General features: G+C 39.7%; 2 protein-coding genes across 2 annotated transcripts; one reads left to right on the forward strand and one right to left on the reverse strand.

The window, feature by feature from the left end:
- The first annotated feature begins 5,578 nt into the window (after positions 1-5,578).
- On the forward strand, positions 5,579-9,336 carry LOC125203482 (protein argonaute 2-like). Its single transcript, XM_048101833.1, has 3 exons — positions 5,579-6,073; positions 6,168-7,332; positions 7,674-9,336. Exons 1-3 carry the CDS (start codon positions 5,641-5,643, stop codon positions 9,061-9,063), a joined length of 2,988 nt encoding a protein of 995 aa, XP_047957790.1. The 5' UTR covers positions 5,579-5,640; the 3' UTR covers positions 9,064-9,336.
- A 96-nt stretch (positions 9,337-9,432) lies between these two features.
- Positions 9,433-12,888, reverse strand: LOC125203483 (putative E3 ubiquitin-protein ligase LIN). Its single transcript, XM_048101834.1, has 7 exons — positions 11,900-12,888; positions 11,697-11,805; positions 10,662-11,626; positions 10,426-10,573; positions 10,141-10,353; positions 9,758-10,070; positions 9,433-9,661 (listed from the first exon to the last, which is right to left on the reverse strand). Exons 1-7 carry the CDS (start codon positions 12,841-12,843, stop codon positions 9,522-9,524), a joined length of 2,832 nt encoding a protein of 943 aa, XP_047957791.1. The 5' UTR covers positions 12,844-12,888; the 3' UTR covers positions 9,433-9,521.
- Between the last annotated feature and the right edge of the window lie 8,398 nt (positions 12,889-21,286).

Genomic DNA, 21,286 nt, shown 5'->3' on the forward strand with positions numbered 1-21,286 from the left:
TAGGATATCCCCGGGAATTGTAATTTTGATATATTCTGAGTAAAATCAGAGTAGATAGTAGGTCCTAAGATTAAAAATTATTTTGGTCTTTACACTTTTAATAATTCAAAGTGGGCAAAAAAAGAAAAAAACACATGGAGCCCATGTGTTAATAATTTATTAATTTTCCTTAATTATTATATGACGTAGTTTCAACAGCGGACATTGTGATATCAAAAACGCGTCAAAAATATTTTATATTGTAGTGATTTGAAATTCGTTTGGTGCTTGCGAATTAAAAAATCCAAAACTAAAAATAAAACAATATACAGGATTCGAAAATATATTAAATTTGCGTTATAATTTACATATTAATTTTGTGGAATTAATCAGACATTTTTAAAAATTATCTTAGGATATCCCCGGGAACTGTGATTTTCGATATTTTCGAGTAAAATCAGAGTAAATAGTAGGTCCCGAAATTAAAAATTATTTTGGCCTTTACTCTTTTAATTATTTCGAAGTGGGCAAAAAAAGAAAAAACACATGGGGCCCATGTGTTAATAATTTATTAGTTTTCCTTAATTATTATATGACGTAGTTTCAACAGCAGACATTGTGATATCAAAAACGCGTCAAAAATATTTTGTATCATAGTGATTTGAAATTCGTTTGGTGCTTGCAAATTAAAAAATCCAAAATTAAAATAAAACAATATAAAGGATCCGAAAATATATTAAATTTGCGTTATAATTTACATATTAATTTTGTGTAATCAATCAGACATTTTCAAAAATTATCTTAGGATATCCCCGGGAACTATAATTTTTGATATATTCTGAGTAAAATCAGAGTAGATAGTAGGTCCCGAGATTAAAAATTATTTTAGCCTTTACTCTTTTAATAATTCAAAGTGGGCAAAAAAAGAAAAAAACACATGGGGCCAATGTGTTAATAATTTATTAGTTTCCCTTAATTATTATATGACGTAGTTGCAACAACAAACATTGTGATATAAAAACGCGTCAAGAATATTTTGTATCGTAATGATTTGAAATTCGTTTGGTGGTTGCAAATTAAAAAATCTAAAATTAAAAATAAAACAATATAAAGGATCCGAAAATATATTAAATTTGCGTTATAATTTACATATAAATTTTGTGGAACTAATCGGACATTTTCAAAAATTATCTTAGGATATCCCCGGGAAATGTGATTTTCGATATTTCCGAGTAAAATCAGAGTAAATAGTAGGTCCCGAAATTAAAAATTATTTTGGCCTTTACTCTTTTAATTATTTTGAAGTGGGCAAAAAAAGAAAAAAACACATGGGGCCCATGTGTTAATAATTTATTAGCTTTCCTTAATTATTATATGACGTAGTTTCAACAGCAGACATTGTGATATCAAAAACGCATCAAAAATATTTTGTATCGTAGTGATTTGAAATTCGTTTGGTGCTTGCAAATTAAAAAAACCAAAATTAAAAATAAAACAATATAAAGGATCTGAAAATATATTAAATTTGAGTTATAATTTACATATTAATTTTGTGGAATTAATCAGACATTTTCAAAAATTATCATAGGATATCCCTAGGAACTGTGATTTTCGATATTTTCGACTAAAATAAGCGTAAATAGTAGGTCCCGATGTTTAAAATTATTTTGACATTTACTCTTTTAATTATTTCGAAGTGGGCAAAAAAAGAAAAAATAACATGGGGCCCATGTGTTAATAATTTATTAGTTTCCCTTAATTATTATATGACGTAGTTTCAACATCAGACATTGTGAATTTGTGATATCAAAAACGCGTCAAAAATATTTTGTATCGTAGTGATTTGAAATTCGTTTGGTGCTTGCAAATTAAAAAATCCAAAATTAAAAATAAAACAATATAAAGGATCCGAAAATATATTAAATTTGCGTTATAATTTACATATTAATTTTGTGGAATTAATCAGACATTTTCAAAAATTATCTTAGGATATCCCCGGGAAATGTGATTTTCGATATTTCCGAGTAAAATCAGAGTAAATAGTAGGTCCCGATGTTTAAAATTATTTTGGCATTTACTCTTTTAATTATTTCGAAATGGGCAAAAAAAGAAAAAAATACATGGGGCCCATGTGTTAATAATTTATTAGTTTTCCTTAATTATTATATGACGTAGTTTCAACAGCAGACATTGTGATATCAAAAACGCGTCAAAAATATTTTGTATCGTAGTGATTTGAAATTCGTTTGGTGCTTGCAAATTAAAAAATCCAAAATTAAAAATAAAACAATATAAAGGATCCGAAAATATATTAAATTTGCGTTATAATTTACATATTAATTTTGTGGAACTAATCAGACATTTTCAAAAATTATCTTAGGATATCCCCGGGAAATGTGATTTTCGATATTTCCGAGTAAAATCAGAGTAAATAGTTGGTCCCGATATTTAAAATTATTTTGGCCTTTATTCTTTTAATTATTTCGAAGTGGGCTAAAAAAGAAAAAAACATATGGGGCCCATGTGTTAATAATTTATTAGTTTTCCTTAATTATTATACGACGTAGTTTCAACAGCAGACATTGTGATATCAAAAACGCGTGAAAAATATTTTGTATCGTAGTGATTTGAAATTCGTTTGTAGCTTGCAAATTAAAAAAACCAAAATTTAAAATAAAACAATATAAAGGATCTGAAAAATATATTAAATTTGCGTTATAATTTACATATTAATTTTGTGGAATTATTCAGACATTTTCAAAAATTATCTTAGGATATCCCCGGTGGGCAAAAAAAGAAAAAAATACATGGGGCCCATGTGTTAATAATTTATTAGTTTTCCTTAATTATTATATGACGTAGTTTCAACAGCAGACATTGTGATATCAAAAACGCGTCAAAAATATTTTGTATCGTAGTGATTTGAAATTCGTTTGGTGATTGCAAATTAAAAAATCCAAAATTAAAAATAAAACAATATAAAGGATCCGAAAATATATTAAATTTGCGTTATAATTTACATATTAATTTTGTGGAATTAATCAGACATTTTCAAAAATTATCTTAGGATATCCCCGGGAACTGTGATTTTCGATATTTCCGAGTAAAATTAGAGTAAATAGTAGGTCCCGAAATTAAAAATTATTTTAGCCTTTACTCTTTTAATAATCGAAGTGGGCAAAAAAAGACAAAACACATAGGGCCCATGTGTTAATAATTTATTAATTTTCCTTAATTATTATATGACGTTGTTTCAACAGCAGACATTGTGACATCAAAAACGCGTCAAAAATATTCTGTATCGTAGTGATTTGAAATTCGTTTGGTGCTTGCGAATTAAAAAAATCCAAAATTAAAAATAAAACAATATAAAGTTTCCGAAAATATATTAAATTTGCGTTATAATTTACATATTAATTTTGTGGACATAATTAGACATTTTCAAAAATTATCTTAGGATATCCCCGGGAACTGTGATTTTCGATATTTCCGAGTAAAATCAGAGTAAATAGTAGGTCCCGAAATTAAAAATTATTTTGGCCTTTACTCTTTTAATAATTTCGAAGTGGGCAAAAAAAGAAAAAAACACATGGGGCCCATCTGTTAATAATTTATTAATTTTCCTTAATTATTATATGACGTAGTTTCAACAGCAGACATTGTGATATCGTCAAAAATATTTTGTATCGTAGTGATTTGAAATTCGTTTGTAGCTGGCGAATTAAAAAATCTAAAATTAAAAATAAAACAATATAAAGGATCTGAAAATATATTAAATTTGCGTTATAATTTACATATTAATTTTGTGGAACTAATCAGACATTTTCAAAGATTATCTTAGGATATCCCTGGGAAATGTGATTTTCGATATTTCCGAGTAAAGTCAGAGTAGATAGTAGGTCCCGAGATTAAAAATTATTTTAGCCTTTACTCTTTTAATAATTCAAAGTGGGCAAAAAAAGAAAAAAACACATGGGGCCAATGTGTTAATAATTTATTAGTTTCCCTTAATTATTATATGACGTAGTTGCAACAACAGACATTGTGATATAAAAACGCGTCAAGAATATTTTGTATCGTAATGATTTGAAATTCGTTTGGTGGTTGCAAATTAAAAAATCTAAAATTAAAAATAAAACAATATAAAGGATCCGAAAATATATTAAATTTGCGTTATAATTTACATATTAGTTTTGTGGAATTAATCAGACATTTTCAAAAATTATCTTAGGATATACCCGGGAAGTGTGATTTTCGATATTTCCGAGTAAAATCAGAGTAAATAGTTGGTCCCGGAATTTAAAATTATTTTGGCCTTTACTCTTTTAATAATTTCGAAGTGTGCAAAAAAAAAAGAAAAAAACACATGGGGCCCATGTGTTAATAATTTATTAGCTTTCCTTAATTATTATATGACGTAGTTTTAACCGCAGACATTGTGATATCAAAAACGCGTAAAAAATATTTTGTATCGTATTGATTTGAAATTCGTTTAGTGCTTGCGAATTAAAAAATCTAAAAATTAAAAATAAAACAAAATAAAGGATTCGGAAATATATTAAATTTGCTTTATAATTTACATATTAATTTTGTGGAATTAATCAGACATTTTCAAAAATCATCTTAGGATATCCTCGGGAAGTGTGATTTTCGATATATTCTGGTTAAAATCAGAGTAAATAGGTAGGTCCGAAATTAATGAATTTTTATAAAATTATAATTTTATACATTATTTCTATTTTAGAACAGGTCCAAAATTTATTTACAATAGAAGAAAAACGCTTTGGGGTCCACGTAGTCATATCTTTTTCGTCTTCTATTTTAAACTTTAGAATTATAGAATATGATTCTGTTACTCTCACGAGAAGTATCTACGAAACTGAATGTAAACAACTATTTTTGTCGTTTATTACGTCAATTTCTAGTCAATTACAAAAGTCTTGGTATATGCGTGACATGCAAAATTTCTAGTGGAACAATATTGTAACGCAACTTTTATTCTTTATAATGTTCCTTACTTTTTACTTTGATGAAGTAGAAATTAATGTTCCTTACTTTTTACATCGGATATTTTTGGAAAAATACATGTAACAATTTCTCACATTCAATACAATTCTCTTGAAATATTCATGGGACATGTAATAAAAACAACTATCCATAGAAATAATTCATGACCAAAGTGGGCAAGTGCCATAAATAAATCATGCCTTACAAATTAATTATGATTCCTATCTTCGAAATATATTGACTAAATATATATGTCACCTATTCAATATTCCATACAATACATGAACTTTTATTTAAAAACTTACCTATAAGGAATAATTAATTAAAAAAAAACATCCTACTAATCAGGGCCCACCACTGCCACCACGACCCCTCACACTACATTCATTCTGAAGCTCCTTAACCGATCTTTCTAGAATGTCCCAGGTCTATTCCCATTTTACCCCGCCAAAATTTAATCAAATTAGTAAATCACTCATTAGTTTCACTCATGCTTTCTCAGCAAGCAAGAGCCCTTTTTCGTCAAATGAATTTCCACATCGTACCTTAATTAATAGGCGTATCCTCTTCCGCTTAATCATCGCTTTCTAAATTCCCAAATTCTCTGCTCTTAAATTCGAAAAACCCTTTGCTTTGCTCTGATTCATCGGAAAAATGGAAAGTAACAGAGGCGGCAACTCCGGGCGCGGCCGTGGCCGTGGACGCGGCGGCGGTCGGCACGGTAACTACGACGATCAGCAACAAGGAGGCCGTGGAGGCGGCCGCGGCTATTACGGCGGCGGAAGAGGATACGAGGGCTCCGGCCGTGGATCCTACAACCAGCCTCCCGCTCGGCCGCAGCAGTGGGTTAATCGGCCTCCGCCGCAGTCGAATCAGCCTCCGGCGTGGGGATACAGACCGGCGCAGCCGCAGCCGCAGCCGCCTCCTGCTCAGGCAGTCGCTGCGGGGCCATCCACGTGGACAGGAAGGCCGTGGGGACCTCCTCCTTCCGCTCAACCCGTTCGTCCACCTCCTGCTCCTGCTCCTGCTTCTCCTTCTCCTTCTGCTTCTGCAGCTTCTCCTTCGGCGCCGGCGCCGGCGACTGCTGGTATGTGTTTTTAGTTAACAAAAAAATCTATACCTCGATTGATGTATTTATTGATGAATCCATTCCTTAATTGGTGTGATTTTCAATTTCTCAGTTGAAATTCGGCGCGAATCTGAGAAGCCTCTTTCCACGAAGAGCAAGGAGGGGCAGATTGAGGCGATTCGCCGCCCCGATCACGGCACCCTTGCCGTCCGGAGGATCAACCTCGTCGTCAACCACTTCCCGATCTCCTTCAACGCGGAGGCCACCGTCTACCACTACGACGTCGACGTGAAGCCGGTTTCCACCGACGGCAGCCGTCCGGCGAAGAAGCCGCTCCGGAAATCCGACCTCCGCTTCATCAAGGACCTCGCGTTCCCCGGCGCCGAGCTCCTCAAAACCGTCTACGACGGCGAGAAGAACGTCTTCAGCGCCGTCCGCCTCGACGAGGGCAAGTACCGCGTCGTCGTCCCCGAAGGCGAGGACGTCCGATCCGGATCGTACTTCTTCACCATCAAGCTCGTGAACGAGCTCCCCCTCTCGAAGCTCAGAGACTATCTCAGGGGGAACGTCGCTCAGGTGCCTCGCGACACGCTGCAGGGGCTGGATTTGGTGATGAAGGAGAATCCGATGAGGACGCGGATCGCTCTCGGCAGTAGAAGCTTCTTCTCGGACCGAAACGGAGCTGATCTCCGCGACGGCCTTGCAGCTTACAAAGGCTTTATCCCGAGCCTCAAGCCCACGGGCCAGGGCCTGTCTCTATGTATCGACTACTCTGTTCTCGCGTTTAGGAAGCCGTTGCCTGTAATTGAGTTTCTGAAGCAGCATTTGAAGTTGAGAGGAGTGGATGAGTTTCCGAGGGTGCTGAGGAATATCGTCAAGGTTCTTCAGGGATTGAAAGTGAAGGTGAATCACCGTCGTACGAATCAGAAGTACACGATCCGGGGGCTGACGAGGGAGGTTCCTCGTGATTATTTTTTCGAATTGGTTGATCAAGAGGGTGGGGCGCCGCCGAGGAGGGTTAATCTTGTTGATTATTTCAGGGAGAAATGGGGGAGGGAGATAGTGCACCGGGATATTCCGTGTTTGGATGTGGGAAAACTGAACAAGCCGAATGTCATACCTATGGAGTTCTGTGTGTTGGCTGAAGGGCAGAGGTTTCCGAAGGAGAATTTGGAGAAGGATACTGCTGTTTACTTGAAGAGGCTTACTCTTGTTAAGCCTTCGGAGAGAAGGGACAACATTTGTGAAATGGTGAAGGCTAATGATGGATGTTTTGGGTATGAAATTCTGTCTTTTCTTTCTTACATTGTTACATGATTACTTGGTAATGTTTGGATAGTGTAATGTTGTTTGCTAGATATATAAGCTATATATGTGATCAAGTGTTTTTATTTGGTGTTTTTGTATAATTGTTTGTTCCTAACATTTGTAGATGTTTACTTTGTGTGCTCAACTTATATGATTGTGCTTTTTCTGTTTAAGTTTGGATAGTAAATGCTTTTTAGTAGATATACTGATGTAGTAGTTATTTGTTAGAGGATATTCTGTGGATTTGATTACTTGTTTGTGATGTGATGAAAGTGGTTTAAATTTGATTGTTTGAATTGGTTATTTGTAGGGAGATTGCTAGGAATTTTGGAATCAGTCTTGATACGAACATGACGAAGGTTGGAGGCCGAGTGATTGGTGCTCCGGAGTTGAAAGTAGGTGGTTCGCGTCCAGTAAGAGTGGATGCTGAGAAATGCCAATGGAACCTTCTTGGGAAATCATTCCTGGATGCGAAGTCTATGGACTGTTGGGCCTTGTTAGACTTCACGCAAGGTGACCGTTTCAACGCGCTGATGGTGGGTAATTTCTTAAACAATCTGATAGGTCGGAGCAGGAATCTGGGCATTCAGATGGCCAAGCCTGTTGTGTATCGTCTCTATCGGATGCAGGATCTTTCTTCTGTGGACAGGCTCGAGAAGATTCTCAAGGAGACCGTGAGTGAGGCGTCCACATTGAGCAAGGGGAAGAAGCCGCAGATGATTGTCTGCGTGATGAGTGGAAGGGATCCGGGTTACAAGTATATTAAGTGGATTTCTGAGACACAGATTGGTGTTGTGACACAGTGCTGTTTGTCTCAACCTGCAAACAAGGGACAAGATCAATATCTTGCTAATATTTGTCTCAAGATCAATGCCAAGTTAGGAGGGACTAACTTTGAAGTAGCTGGGAAGCTTTCGGGTTTCGAGCCGACTGACCATGTGATGTTTATAGGGGCTGATGTGAATCACCCTGCACCTATGAACAAGGAGTGCCCGTCTATAGCTGCTGTCGTTGGTACAGTGAATTGGCCTGCTGCGAATCGCTATGCCGCGAGGGTGAGTCCCCAGAAGCATCGATGTGAGACTATCCAGAATTTCGGGGCCATGTGTAAGGATCTGGTGGATGCCTATGCTCGGCTCAATAGGGTTAGGCCGAGGAAGATTGTGGTGTTTCGTGATGGGGTTAGTGAGGGGCAGTTTGAGATGGTGCTCGGGCAGGAGCTGCTTGATCTGAAGGATGCCATTTACAAAGATGATTACCAGCCGCCAATCACAGTGATAGTTGCTCAGAAGCGGCACCAGACACGCCTCTTTGTTGAGAACAAGAACGATGGTGGCCAGACGGGGAACGTGCCTCCGGGAACCGTGGTGGACACAACAATCGTTCATCCTCATGACTTTGATTTCTATCTGTGCAGCCACTATGGGGGGATCGGGACGAGCAAGCCCACTCACTACTACGTGCTTTGGGATGAGAACAAGTTCACATCCAACCATTTGCAGAAGCTCATATATGACATGTGCTTCACCTTCGTGCGTTGCACCAAGCCTGTGTCGCTCGTTCCTCCCGTCTACTATGCTGACCTTGTTGCTTACCGGGGCCGGATGTTCCAAGAGGTCGCATTAGACAGAGGGGCCTCGTTTGATCAGAGCTTCTATAGCATGCACACGGATTTGCTGAACAACATGTTCTTCGTGTAGAGCGTGGGAGACGGAGAACACCCATGAAGACGTCCAATCTCCTTTTGAAGGGGTTTGTGCGTGAATCTAATGGGTGTTGCTTCGTGTATCGTAGCGTCAGCCACATGAAGCAACTCCCATTTTTGCTTCTTTTGCTAGTGTGTTTGCCTGTTTTATTTGCTTTGGTGTTTGTGTTGAACTCTGTTGTTTTGCTGCGTGAAGTGTGTTTTGGATGAAATCTTCTGCGTTGTTTGGTATTTTCTTGTTCAATAAAGACAGATTGTGTTATTAGAATCACGTTTCAATGTTGTTTTATTTTCGATTATTACATGAGACAACCTTTTTAGGTTTCAAGAGTCCAAAACAGAGCATTATTTTTGCACAAATGAATCAAGAAAGCCTAGCAAATACTCTACTACAAAGATCATTATATACAAGAACACAAAATGGCTAATTACACTCACATTTTAAGACAAGATTTAGACAGAGAGAAACCTTACAGATGATGAACTGTTCTTGATGAGAGAAACTAGCTCCTTTGCTGTCCATGTCGCTCGAGACAGCTTCTGCAAGCAGTTCATAACCTCGTTCTCGGTTCTGGGCTGCTGCGAAAAATAATCTGGCACAAGTTTCGTTGCGAAAATATTAAGTCACGATGTGTAATAAGTGATGCATAATGCTAAAGGTGAATCAAAAATTTGCCACATTTTCTTACCTGTACCATTTGTAAGACTGTACAATGAAAATGAGGCTAAAATCTTTTCCTCAAGGTTGTTGCTGTTATCTATCAAGCATTCCATCAATCGTGGGGTGAAAATCGAGCATGCTGCAAGGCGGAGATCCCTGTCCCCGATCGAAGGGAGATGACTGCTGATCCAGCAGATGGTAACGAGGCAAGCCCGAGCTAGACTTGGGATGCTGTTTGCAATGGACTCGGATAAGGCAGTGAGAAGCCTTGTGTTTCCGCTTGTGAGGAGCGCTAACGCTGCTTTCCCCTGCCAGTCTTCTCTCATCTTCTCGTCTTCCTTCTGAAACACGACAAGCACATTACAAAAGTGATCGAGGTGGTGAGAATGTATAAACTGCTCGTATCGTTACCATTAGGCCGACGCAGATGTCTCTGATTTCCGCTCTTCTCAGGAGCCATTGCTCGATTTCCTCCTCCCCGGTGTAGGAGAAGTGGCCTCCGAGGACCAAGAGGGCTCTGGCTGCTTGCTGCTGGACTCTTTCTTCAAACACGGAGCAGTCCAGCGCTGAAATGATCGCGTCCACTGCCTCGTCTCTGTAGACGCTGCCCCCAGAGGCGTCGCCCTAGCAGCAAAGGAGAAGCGTGTCAGCGCCACATCTAGTAAACATAATTGGAGAAAGCGTTCAGCTTCAGACCAGAAGGTCCAGCTCAAGCAGCACGACAGCAACGAGTGGCCTCTCTTCTGGCCGCGCCTTGTGGAGGCGCAGCAGCAGAATGTGGAGTGTGTTCAAGCACTCCCACCCCTCCCTTAGCCCAGACAGAAACTCAATCCTCTTGTTTAACCTTAAACAAAACAAAACAAAACAAAAATGAACAAAACTACTAATCATGTAAAGATCAATCAATGGTAGCAGTATAGTAAAATCAGAACCTGCTAATACAAAGCAACTCAAAAAGCAAAGCAAGAGCATGATTCTCTTGATTCTTCTCAAGCACTAATAGTGCCAAAATGGCCTCCTTCACATTCTTCACCAAAAAATGCCGGCAGCTCCCATCCGCCCGTATGCAGAGGCGAAGAAGAGACGCGGCGCGCCTCTTCTCAGACACGTCCCCCTCGTCCATCCTCCTCGCCACCAACCCCAACCCCCCGAGAGAAATCACCTGCTTCGCATTCTCGAAATTCCTGTCCTCATCGAACCCGGTCAAGAGCTCGTTGAGGAAGTAATACGCCGCCTCGTGAGGGCTACACCTCACGGAGAAGAGTATCTGCAGCTGATCCCCGAACTCCAGCACCCGGAGCACCAACGGGACCCACTCCATCGACACCATCTGCTTCGCCCTCGGCCTCACTAGGTAGAGCAGAGCCGCAGCCTTCAGGAAGAGGCTGCTGCTCCTCAGCATCCTCAACCCCACGGAGAGCTGCGAATCCGAGGCCAGGACGCAGCGCCGGTTGGCCTCGCTCAAGGCCGCGAGCCCCGCCAGAATCGACACGGCCAGCTCCAGTATCTCATCATCGTCCGACACATACAACACCTCCAGCATCCCCTGTATCACAGCAGCTCGAGACAGCGATGCCTCGAGCTGCAGGCGGGCGTCGCCCTGAGCAGCCAGCCAGGCCTTGCTCAGGGCGCGCACCGCGGCCTCGCAGTCGGCCAGGCTCTCGGACGAGCAGACCGCCGCGATGGCCCCCGCCACGTCGCTCGACCGCGACGGGACGTCGCTGACGTCATCATCGACGCTGATTTTCTCGATTTTCGATACGAAACACTCTGCTGGCTCAGACTTACACCCTAGGAATCTGAAGTAATCTGATTTGTTGGTGTCTGGTAATAATAACTCTGCCTTCTGCATTTCATCCTTTAAACTAGATGATCTTCTGTGAGAAACTGCTTTTTTCTGGTGGAATTGAATAACGGTTATAACTAAAAATTGAATCAAAATTGATTGATTAGGATTTGCTACTTACATGGATATAATTGCAATGCTTGACATCCTCTCCCACAAAATCCCATACATTTCTCGAATCAAAATCCATTGATTGCCGCTTCACATTAGCACCAAAAACTGCTTGATATCTATATTAAAAAAATTTGTAAACTAATTTTTTTTCTAACAAAAAAAATAATAAATGAAAAAAAAAATGGCAGAAAAAAAAAACTCAAAACTCACAGCAGTTTGCTGCTGGAGGAGTGATAAGAGCTCGTAGACTCCGACGATTTCCTTCTCGATTTCGACATCGGCTTCGAAGGCAGCGAAACCGCGGGGACGGAAGGGGCTCGAGCTCCGGTTTTGAGCCACTCTGTGTAATACAAAGCGAATTCGACGGTGCCGGAATCCATTTTCTCGCGGTAGAGATGATTCAAGCTTTTAATTCTCTTCTCCTTCTCCGCGCCGTTGATTAATCCGGCGAGATTCTCCAGCTCGGTGGTGTACCATATCTTGAGGTGGAGGAGATGCGGCAGGAAGAAGTGCTCCCACAGCTCCGGCAGGAGGCGCGTGCGGGCAAGCGCCGGCGCGTCGCAGAAGACCTGCAGCAGATTCCGCGCCGCAATCTTGTCGTTTCTCGCGATTTTGTAGGTGATGGAGAGGTAGAGGCGCGCGCATGCCGCCACGCGCGAGCTCGTTTTCCGGCCCGAGGCGGCGGCGGCGCGGTCGAGGATTTTGATGCACCGCTGCAGCGCCTCCAAGTCCAGTTTCTTCTCTCTGTTTCCGTCGGCTAGTCTCTCGACGCTCTCGATTCCAATCTCCGCGAGCTTGAGAGCCTCGCGGCTCTCCTCATCCTCCGCCGCAGCCGCCGCAGATTTTTTGAGGATTTTGGTGGATTTGTCGCGGATATTAGCGCGGAAGGCGGTGGAGCGGGAGAACTGGGCGATGTAGCCGGTGAGGATGGCGATCATGGCCTTGGTGGCGGCGGCGTCGACGGCGGGGTCGGAGATGGAGTTGGCATCGGAGCGGGGGCGGTGGGAGGAGGAGGAGTCGAAGCTGCGGCGATCGTGGCATATGTAGATGGGGAGGGTGATGGGGGCGGAGTCGGGAATGTGGTTGGGTTTTTTGGGGGGTTTGCGAGGGGGGAAGCCGTCTTCGGAGAGGAGGTTATGGAGGGAAGAAGCCATGGGCGTAGGTTTTGGAGCTCAGCCTGTGGGCATTGTTTTTTTAAGAGAGCCAATCAATTCACGTAGAATTCGACAAATTTTGCACCTCTATTTGGTTTCCAAAACAATGTGTTTTTACTGTGTTTTTTTTGGTAATTTAATTTTGTTTTAGATGAGTTTTTAGTTTTTTACTACTATTGAGGTTTTTGGGACGGTTGGTTGGTTTATTTGTGTCAATGCATCCCACAAAAATCAATCTACTTTCATCTTTCTTAATTTTTCAATCATAGTTAGGACTAGCAAATTGTGCGGATTGGGTCGTTATCGGGCTAACCTGATAACAACACAACCCAATAAGGCCTAACTCGAACACGAACTCGACCTGCTATCTTCAAATCTGAACACGACCCACACCCAACACGAACCTGTTAACGACACGATATAATATGGGTTGACCCGACACGATAACGACATGAACCTGATATCACACGATTAAACCTGATTTTTCAACCTAATTTACACCATTGAAATCCATTTTTATACCATTTAGACCTGAATTTACAAGAATTAAAATAAATGAAAGTAATATATATATTTTTTAAAATAATAATAAAAATAATATTATTATCTCAATGGGTTATCCGTATCCAACCCGAAATTATCAGATTTTTAATGGGTCAACCCGATAAGGACACGAACTCAATAAGGCTTGACCTAAACTCAATAATTTTGTGCGGATTCATGTCGGAGTATTGTGTCGTGTCGAAATTTGCCAACCCCAATACTAGTACTATCTTGTTATCAATTTTATAGTAGTAGTATTAAATTTTGCATCGTCCAATAATAAGGCAAATGATAAAAACAAATAGATACTCTTTTTATTTTGCTATCTCTTAATTAACTATAAGAATAAATTTAGTTGTGAATTATTCTTTAAATAAGTTCATAATCCAGTAATAGATTTAGTGATTAATTGTCCTATTTAAAGTGGATAATACGACCGGCTTCTAGGTATTAGTACTTGTTAAATAGTACTCCTAATTAACTTGGGAGTAGGATACACGAAAAAATGAAATCATCAAAAAGATCTCTACTAATTTTAGAAAGAAAGAGATTACTAATTATAGACATTAAGTATTAAATGGGTGTGTGCCGAGCAAATTGAAAAATCATTAAAGCAAAGTACTTGAAGAAGAATATGCACATTTTAGGATACATGGAGGGTGTTCAATTTAGTAATTCAAAAGGTTTAATTAATTCATGAAGCAAGGAAAAGGAGAGAGAGAGAGAGAGAGCATGTGCATGAGTGGTGAATGAGTGGTGAATGATGTTGAAGTGGCAACGCATCTAATCTAACAGTATTTGGGAAGAGGAAGAAGTGGTGACGCTTATAAAAATAGGAAGTGTACATGTGTGTGATTGAGTTTTGTATTGATAGGTAATGAGCTTCGTCAATATTGGTTGTCCCAAAAAGTTGATGTCGACCTAAACTAAATAACCCTTGTCATCAACCCCCTTCTACTTTCATTGCATGTGATGGGTTTCATTGTTTCAACCTATCCCCATCCCCCACCATTTACTATTCCATTGTCCTAACATTCCCTCCTTCTAAGGTAATCATTCCTTATAAATGCAACACACCCTCTCTTCACACTATTTAACTCCGGTACACCTCCATTTGAGCTCGAATAATTGTGTATACGGGCCGATTCGACTGTCTACTCTCGAGCCGGTACTATTTGTTATGTTATGAATGTACTACTGTTATGTTAGCAATGAAACTATTATGTAACTGTTTCAACTATTAGGTTCAATTTTGATTTTTTTTTTCCTCAAGTCCCTAGCGTTAAAATTCTGGCTCATACAAGTTTGAGGGTTAACATTAGTACTATGTGTATGTGTAGGGTAAAAAACTTATGATGTGTAGGGTAACACTATGCATGGATATCAAGGTTGTTCTTTTTCTATCCTTTTATATCAAGATTGAAGCAATAAATATAGTTACTCCAAAATTATTATTATGAGATTTGAAAAGAAGTGAGCTATAAATGGAATAAGATGGAGTCAAATGGAACCAAGTGCTTGAATATAATTAGAAACTTTTCTGCCACTGGAATTCTTTCACAGCTGAAAGAGTCCAACTGCTGGCCTCCAGCCAATGGGATATGACAAAAACCACTCAGAGATAGTGGTTTCCAATTCCCTCTCTCTCTCTCTCTCTAAAACACACACACACACACACACACACGAGCAAATATTCCTACTTATTTTTTCCGGTGTTCATTTTCTACATGGGTTATATGCTTTTATTTTCGTGCCCACTAGTAGTTTGACGTTTGTTGTCTAACATATCTTCATTCAGATTTTATATATAAATTTTTTGAAATTATTCGAACAAGTATAAAAAAATGAATGTGTATGAAATAAGGGTTTTCAAAATTTGAAATTGCATATTAGTATAATATTTGAAAATTGAAAACCAGTAGTACTGCATATGAAAGGAGTCATTCGAGTTTTTGTCTGTAAGTGGTGATTTATTATGTTTCTTTCTTATCTTTTTTTTTAATAATTAAATGAATGTTTCTTTCTTATCGACTGGTCGTTTTTCTTGTGGATTTATTCATTATTCAAATTAGAAATTTGAACATTTGTTATATAGGAATGCTATATTAGTCCAAGATAATGTAGTTGGGCTAGACTTTTGAAGCCCAAATATCGTGGAATAGATCCAATAAGCCAGAGGAGGCCCAAATTCCTGTTTCTAAACGAAGAGCACAACTTTATACTAATATACTTTTATTTTTTAGTATTTTAAAAAGTACTACACCCTATTTTTTAAAATTCGATCTTCTACATCACAGACTTTTTGATAAACAAACCAGAGTTGCAATGGCAACAATCAATGGAAAATGTTATAGTACAAAAAATAAATCAATCAAACTTCTCGCCTGATTTCGTCAAAAAATTCAAAGTCGTAATGAAAAACATAACATTTTAGTATTATATCAGTGAATTTCATAATACTAATCGATCTCATAGTTATAAGTTATAGCATGCACCACCAGCAATTTAGCCAATTTTTTACATTGTATTTTTTCAAAAAACAAAATATCATTCCTTTGTTGCCTAAAAAAAAGGATTTTTTAGTTCTCCCAAAAGGCCAAAACTATTAGGTTAATAGTGGGCACTATTTTGCTAAGGTTAATAGTGGGAAGAAAGGTACAAACCGACGAGCAAGGAGTACATGCAAGTTGCAAAGCTTGCTTTGTTTACAATCCACTAATAATTTGCTCATTTCTTGGTATGGGAAACGGTGACAAAAGAAGCATACAGTTTTCGTGATATCTAATCTAAGCCTAACATTGTGGGACATATCATGAGGTAACTATCCAACTATATATACTTTTATTTCATTTATATGTCTATTGATTTATTAATTTAATCAGTGATCGATATAGTTAAATAAGTGCGTGAGTGTCATCATTCAAATATTAGTGCACCAAAATCAACGATCGCCCATAGCCCAAATATATACTCATTGAAATGTCAAATTAACTGAATTGGATTTTCGTGTCATTTCTATTTGTGGTTTCGTGAATTCGTGTCATTTATTATTATAGTACTCCGTCCGTCCACCATTAGAAGTCTCATTCATAGTGGCAGGGTTTTAAGAAATGTTAAGAAAAATTGGTGGAAAAAAGTTACTGGAATAGGGGGAAGTCTCACTTGCATGTATTAGTTTTAAGAGCATCCGCAGCGGTGATGTTATGAAGTATGGCTGAGCGTAGCAGTGAGGGTGTATGGGAGCTAAAGTTGGGGATTACACCATAGGATCAAGAAGCTCAAAAGTTAGTTGAGCCACTAGCCATTTGAGTTGTTGTAACCGTTTCTGAGTGAAGCTCTTCACTTGGTTTTCTTCTTGATAGTATAAGTAGATTAGTTGGCTCATTTGTTGAGAGTAATCTAGAATTGTAAACTTCCACTGATATTGAATAAGATTTCGGTTCTCTCTCAAATAGACTATCAATCTTCTCTTCTCTATCAATCCTCTCGTTCTTGATCATTCAAAGTTACTCTGTTCGCAACAATTGGCGCCGTCTGTGGGAAGCTTGATTGATCAACGTCGCAGCCATGGCAGCAAGGCTCGAGGCAGAAAAGTTCACTGGGAAGAACGATTATGGCTTGTGGAAGATGAAGATGAGGGCGGTTTTGGTTCAGCAAGGCTTGGCAGCGGTTCTGACTTCTGCGGATTCAGAGGAGAAAGGGAAGACACCGGCCTTAGATGAGAAGGCTCAAGCAAAGCTCGATGAGATGCAGTTAAGGGCTCATAGCGCGGTGATTCTATGCCTTGGGGATAAGGTATTGCGCGAAGTTCAAGGGGAAACAACCGCATCTGGAATCTTGAAGAAGCTTGATGAAGTGTATTTGGCCAAGTCTCTAGCCAATCGCCTCTATATGAAAAGGAGGCTCTATTCATATAGTTTTTCTGATGATAAGTCTATTGTCGAACAGTTGGAAGATTTTAGTAAGTCTATTGATGATCTTGAGGCTGTTGATGTCAAGATCAGTGATGAAGACAAGGCAATCTTGGTACTCAATGCTTTACCAAGTTCATATGATCAGTTAAGAGATGCCATTCTCTATGGAAGGGATAAGGCTATTACACTAAATGAAGTTCATGCTGCACTCATGGCCAAGGAGTTGCAGAAGGGAGCTTCGAAGGTTAATGATTCTCACCCTGAGTCTCTCAACATCAAGAAATTCAACAAGAAAAAATTCAAGAAGAAAGTTGAGGAGGCCAAGGTTGAGAATTCTGGAGCTAAAGAGACTCGTTCTTGCCACTGGTGCAAGAAGCCTGGGCATCTAAAGAAGGACTGCTATGCTTGGAAGAAGAAGCAGGCCTCAGAAAGTCAATCCCATACCAATGTAATCAGCAGTGATGGAGATGAAGCTGCTGAAGTGATGAATGTGGTAGACAGAATTGAGAAGAATTCTTGGATCATGGATTCTGGATGCTCCTTCCATATGTGCCCACACTTAGAATGGTTTCAAGATTTGGCTGAGTGCAGTGGATCAGTACTGCTAGGGAATGAGAACACTTGCAGCATCAGAGGAGTAGGAAGTATAAAGCTCAGAATGAATGATGGTTCTCTGATAATTCTGTCTGAGGTGAGGTTCATCCCTGAAGTCAAGAGAAACCTTGTGTCTCTTGGGACTCTTGAAAGAAAGGGCTATTGTTTTGTCTCTGAAAATGGAGAGATGAAAGTATGTAAAGGGCAAGATGTCAAGATGGTAGCCAAAAGGGCAGGTAGCTTGTATTATCTGCAGGCTACTGTCATTACTGGAGAGTCTCACTCTGTTGTCAAAAATGATTTGAGCAGCTGGCACCAGAGGCTTGGGCATCCTGCTGAGGGTACTCTTAAGGCCATGATCAGCAAGAAGGTGATTGAAGTAGGAAGCACAGCAAGAATGGAGAAATGTGAGGACTGCTTGCTTGGAAAGGCCAAGAAACTGTCATTTCCAGCAGGTAATCATACTTCAACATCACCTCTTGATTACATACATTCAGATTTATGGGGCCCATCTCAAGTTAAGAGTCTAGGTGGAGGGAAGTACTATATGTCCATAATAGATGATTTCTCTAGGAAAGTCTGGGTATATATCTTGAAAGAAAAATCTGAAGCATTCACCACTTTTAAAACTTGGTGCAAAGAAATGGAGAATGAAAAGGGAATTGCTCCTAAGGTGCTTAGAACAGACAATGGCTTAGAGTATTTGTCTAAAGATTTTGATGCCTTCTGCCTAGAAAAAGGGATAAGGAGGCATAGGACAGTCCCTGCAAACCCACAACAAAATGGGGTTGCAGAAAGAATGAACCGCACATTGTTAGAAAGAGTAAGGTGTCTTCTGTCATCTTCTGGAGCTGGCAAGCATTTTTGGGCAGAGGCAGTATCCACAGCAGCCTACTTAATCAACAAATGTCCTTCTTCTGGGATTGGAGGTTCAATACCGGATGAGAGATGGTATGGAACTAAACCAGACTATTCTAGATTGAAGCCTTTTGGATGCAAGGCTTTTGCACACTTGAAGCAGGGAAAGTTGAATGCAAGAGCACTGCAGTGTGTTATGATTGGGTATCAGAAAGGAGTAAAAGGATATAGGCTATGGTGCATTGAGCCTGGAAACAATAAGATACTTATCAGCAGAGATGTTGTTTTTATTGAAGACAACATGCCATTATTAAAGAAAAAGGCTGGTGTGGAAGCTGCAGATTCTGGTCACACTCAGGCAGAGGCTTTGGCTGATATTTTCCCAGATGATGGAAAGTCAGCCTCTGATGAGGATGATGAAATTCAGGGAGATCAGATAGGTACAGATGGGACTCAGCAGCATCATCAGAGCCCTTCCCCGCAGGAATATCAGATAGCTAGGGACAGGCCTAGAAGGGCTAATGTCAAGGTTCCAGCTAGGTTCAATGATTATGAGATGCTATACTATGCTCTACATGTTGCTGAGGAGATAGAGCTTGCTGAGCCTAGTTCTTATGCTGAGGCAGTAAGTGGGCCAGAAAGGGAGCTGTGGATACAAGCCATGAAAGAAGAGTTTGAGTCACTAATTAGCAACAAGACCTGGGTTCTGGTGGAGAAAGCTGAATTTAGAAAAATCGTTGGGTGCAAATGGGTGTACAAAAAGAAGATAGAGTCAGCTGGATCTCAGAAAATAAGATTTAAGGCTAGGCTTGTTGCAAAGGGTTTCAACCAGCAAGAAGGGATAGACTTTAATGAGGTTTATTCTCCAGTTGTGAAACATAATTCCATTCGAGTGTTGCTAGCAGTTGTAGCCAAGAGAGATTGGGAACTGGAGCAGTTGGATGTGAAGACAGCCTTCCTTAATGGGGAACTGGAAGAAACTATATATATGGCTCAGCCTTTGGGGTTTGAAGTTCATGGCTCAGAACATAAGGTGTGCATGCTTAAAAGGAGCATATATGGCCTCAAACAAAGCAGCAGACAGTGGTATATAAAGTTTGGTGAAAGTTTGGCAAAGTTGGGATTTTGTAGATCTCTTTATGATAGCTGTGTCTTTGTGAAGAAGCAGAACAAGAAGGCACCTGTGTATCTGCTTTTATATGTCGATGATATGTTGTTATCTGGTCCAGATGTTGAGGAAGTCAGAAAGGTCAAGATGCAACTGAAAGCAAATTTTGAGATGAAGGATCTTGGCAATGCAAGAAAGATCTTAGGGATGGATATAGTCAGAGATAGGAGTAAGAAAAAGCTATGGTTGTTCCAGACTGATTATATTCAGAAAACCTTGAAGAAATTCAGAGTTGAGAACATGAAGAAAGTAGCTACTCCAATGGCAATGCACTTCAAGTTGTCAAGTGATCAGAAGGCTAAGACAGATGAGGAGAAGGGAGAAATGGAGTTGATTCCTTACTCCAACATTGTTGGCAGCTTGATGTACATGATGATATGCACAAGGCCTGATATAGCACATGCTATAAGCACAACAAGCAGATACATGGCCGGTTTTGGGAGACAGCATTGGAGTGCATTGAAGTGGACTTTGAGGTATCTAGGAGGTGCAGATAAGCTGGCTATTTTGTTCACTGATGAAGGTGGAGCTGATGGGGAACCTCTGGTTGGCTTTTGTGACTCTGACTATGCGGCAAACCTTGACACAAGAAGGTCACAAACTGGGTATATTTTCACCTTGTTTGGATCAGCTATTTGTTGGAAGTCAAGTTTGCAGAATGTGGTGGCACTTTCAACAACGGAGGCTGAGTATATTGCTTTAACTTCAGCAGTGAAAGAGAGCAAGTGGCTGCTTGGACTTGTGTCTGAGTTTGGAGTGGAACAGAAAAGTGTGGCAGTGCACTGTGATAACAGTGGTGCACTGTGTCTTGCTAGGCACCAAATGTTCCATGAACGCAGCAAACACATAGATGTGAGGCTGCATTTTATCAGAGATGAGGTGGAGAGCGGAAGGGTGAAGGTGATCAAGATTGATACGGCTCACAACCCTGCTGATATGCTCACTAAACCTCTGAGCAAGGACAAATTTGATTACTGCTGCAGACTTGTGAGTTTGTATGCAATAGACTTCTAGCTTTGCTATCTCAGCCAAGGTGGAGATTGTTATGAAGTATGGCTGAGCGTAGCAGTGAGGGTGTATGGGAGCTAAAGTTGGGGATTACACCATAGGATCAAGAAGCTCAAAAGTTAGTTGAGCCACTAGCCATTTGAGTTGTTGTAACCGTTTCTGAGTGAAGCTCTTCACTTGGTTTTCTTCTTGATAGTATAAGTAGATTAGTTGGCTCATTTGTTGAGAGTAATCTAGAATTGTAAACTTCCACTGATATTGAATAAGATTTCGGTTCTCTCTCAAATAGACTATCAATCTTCTCTTCTCTATCAATCCTCTCGTTCTTGATCATTCAAAGTTACTCTGTTCGCAACAA

This window comes from Salvia hispanica, chromosome 2, assembly GCF_023119035.1.
Source record: "Salvia hispanica cultivar TCC Black 2014 chromosome 2, UniMelb_Shisp_WGS_1.0, whole genome shotgun sequence".
Lineage (NCBI taxonomy): Eukaryota > Viridiplantae > Streptophyta > Magnoliopsida > Lamiales > Lamiaceae > Salvia > Salvia hispanica.

What these genes read in the sequence shown, in the direction of transcription:
- LOC125203482 (XM_048101833.1), top strand. Translation starts at nt 5,641, where the DNA reads ATGGAAAGTAACAGAGGCGGCAACTCCGGGCGCGGCCGTGGCCGTGGA. An exon ending in GCCGGCGCCGGCGACTGCTG is followed by an intron (nt 6,074 to 6,167) that starts GTATGTGTTTTT and finishes TCAATTTCTCAG; the next exon opens with TTGAAATTCGGCGCGAATCT. An exon ending in GCTAATGATGGATGTTTTGG is followed by an intron (nt 7,333 to 7,673) that starts GTATGAAATTCT and finishes GGTTATTTGTAG; the next exon opens with GGAGATTGCTAGGAATTTTG.
- LOC125203483 (XM_048101834.1), bottom strand. Translation starts at nt 12,843, where the DNA reads ATGGCTTCTTCCCTCCATAACCTCCTCTCCGAAGACGGCTTCCCCCCT. An exon ending in TCCTCCAGCAGCAAACTGCT is followed by an intron (nt 11,806 to 11,899) that starts GTGAGTTTTGAG and finishes TTTTTAATATAG; the next exon opens with ATATCAAGCAGTTTTTGGTG. An exon ending in AGCATTGCAATTATATCCAT is followed by an intron (nt 11,627 to 11,696) that starts GTAAGTAGCAAA and finishes CAATTCCACCAG; the next exon opens with AAAAAAGCAGTTTCTCACAG.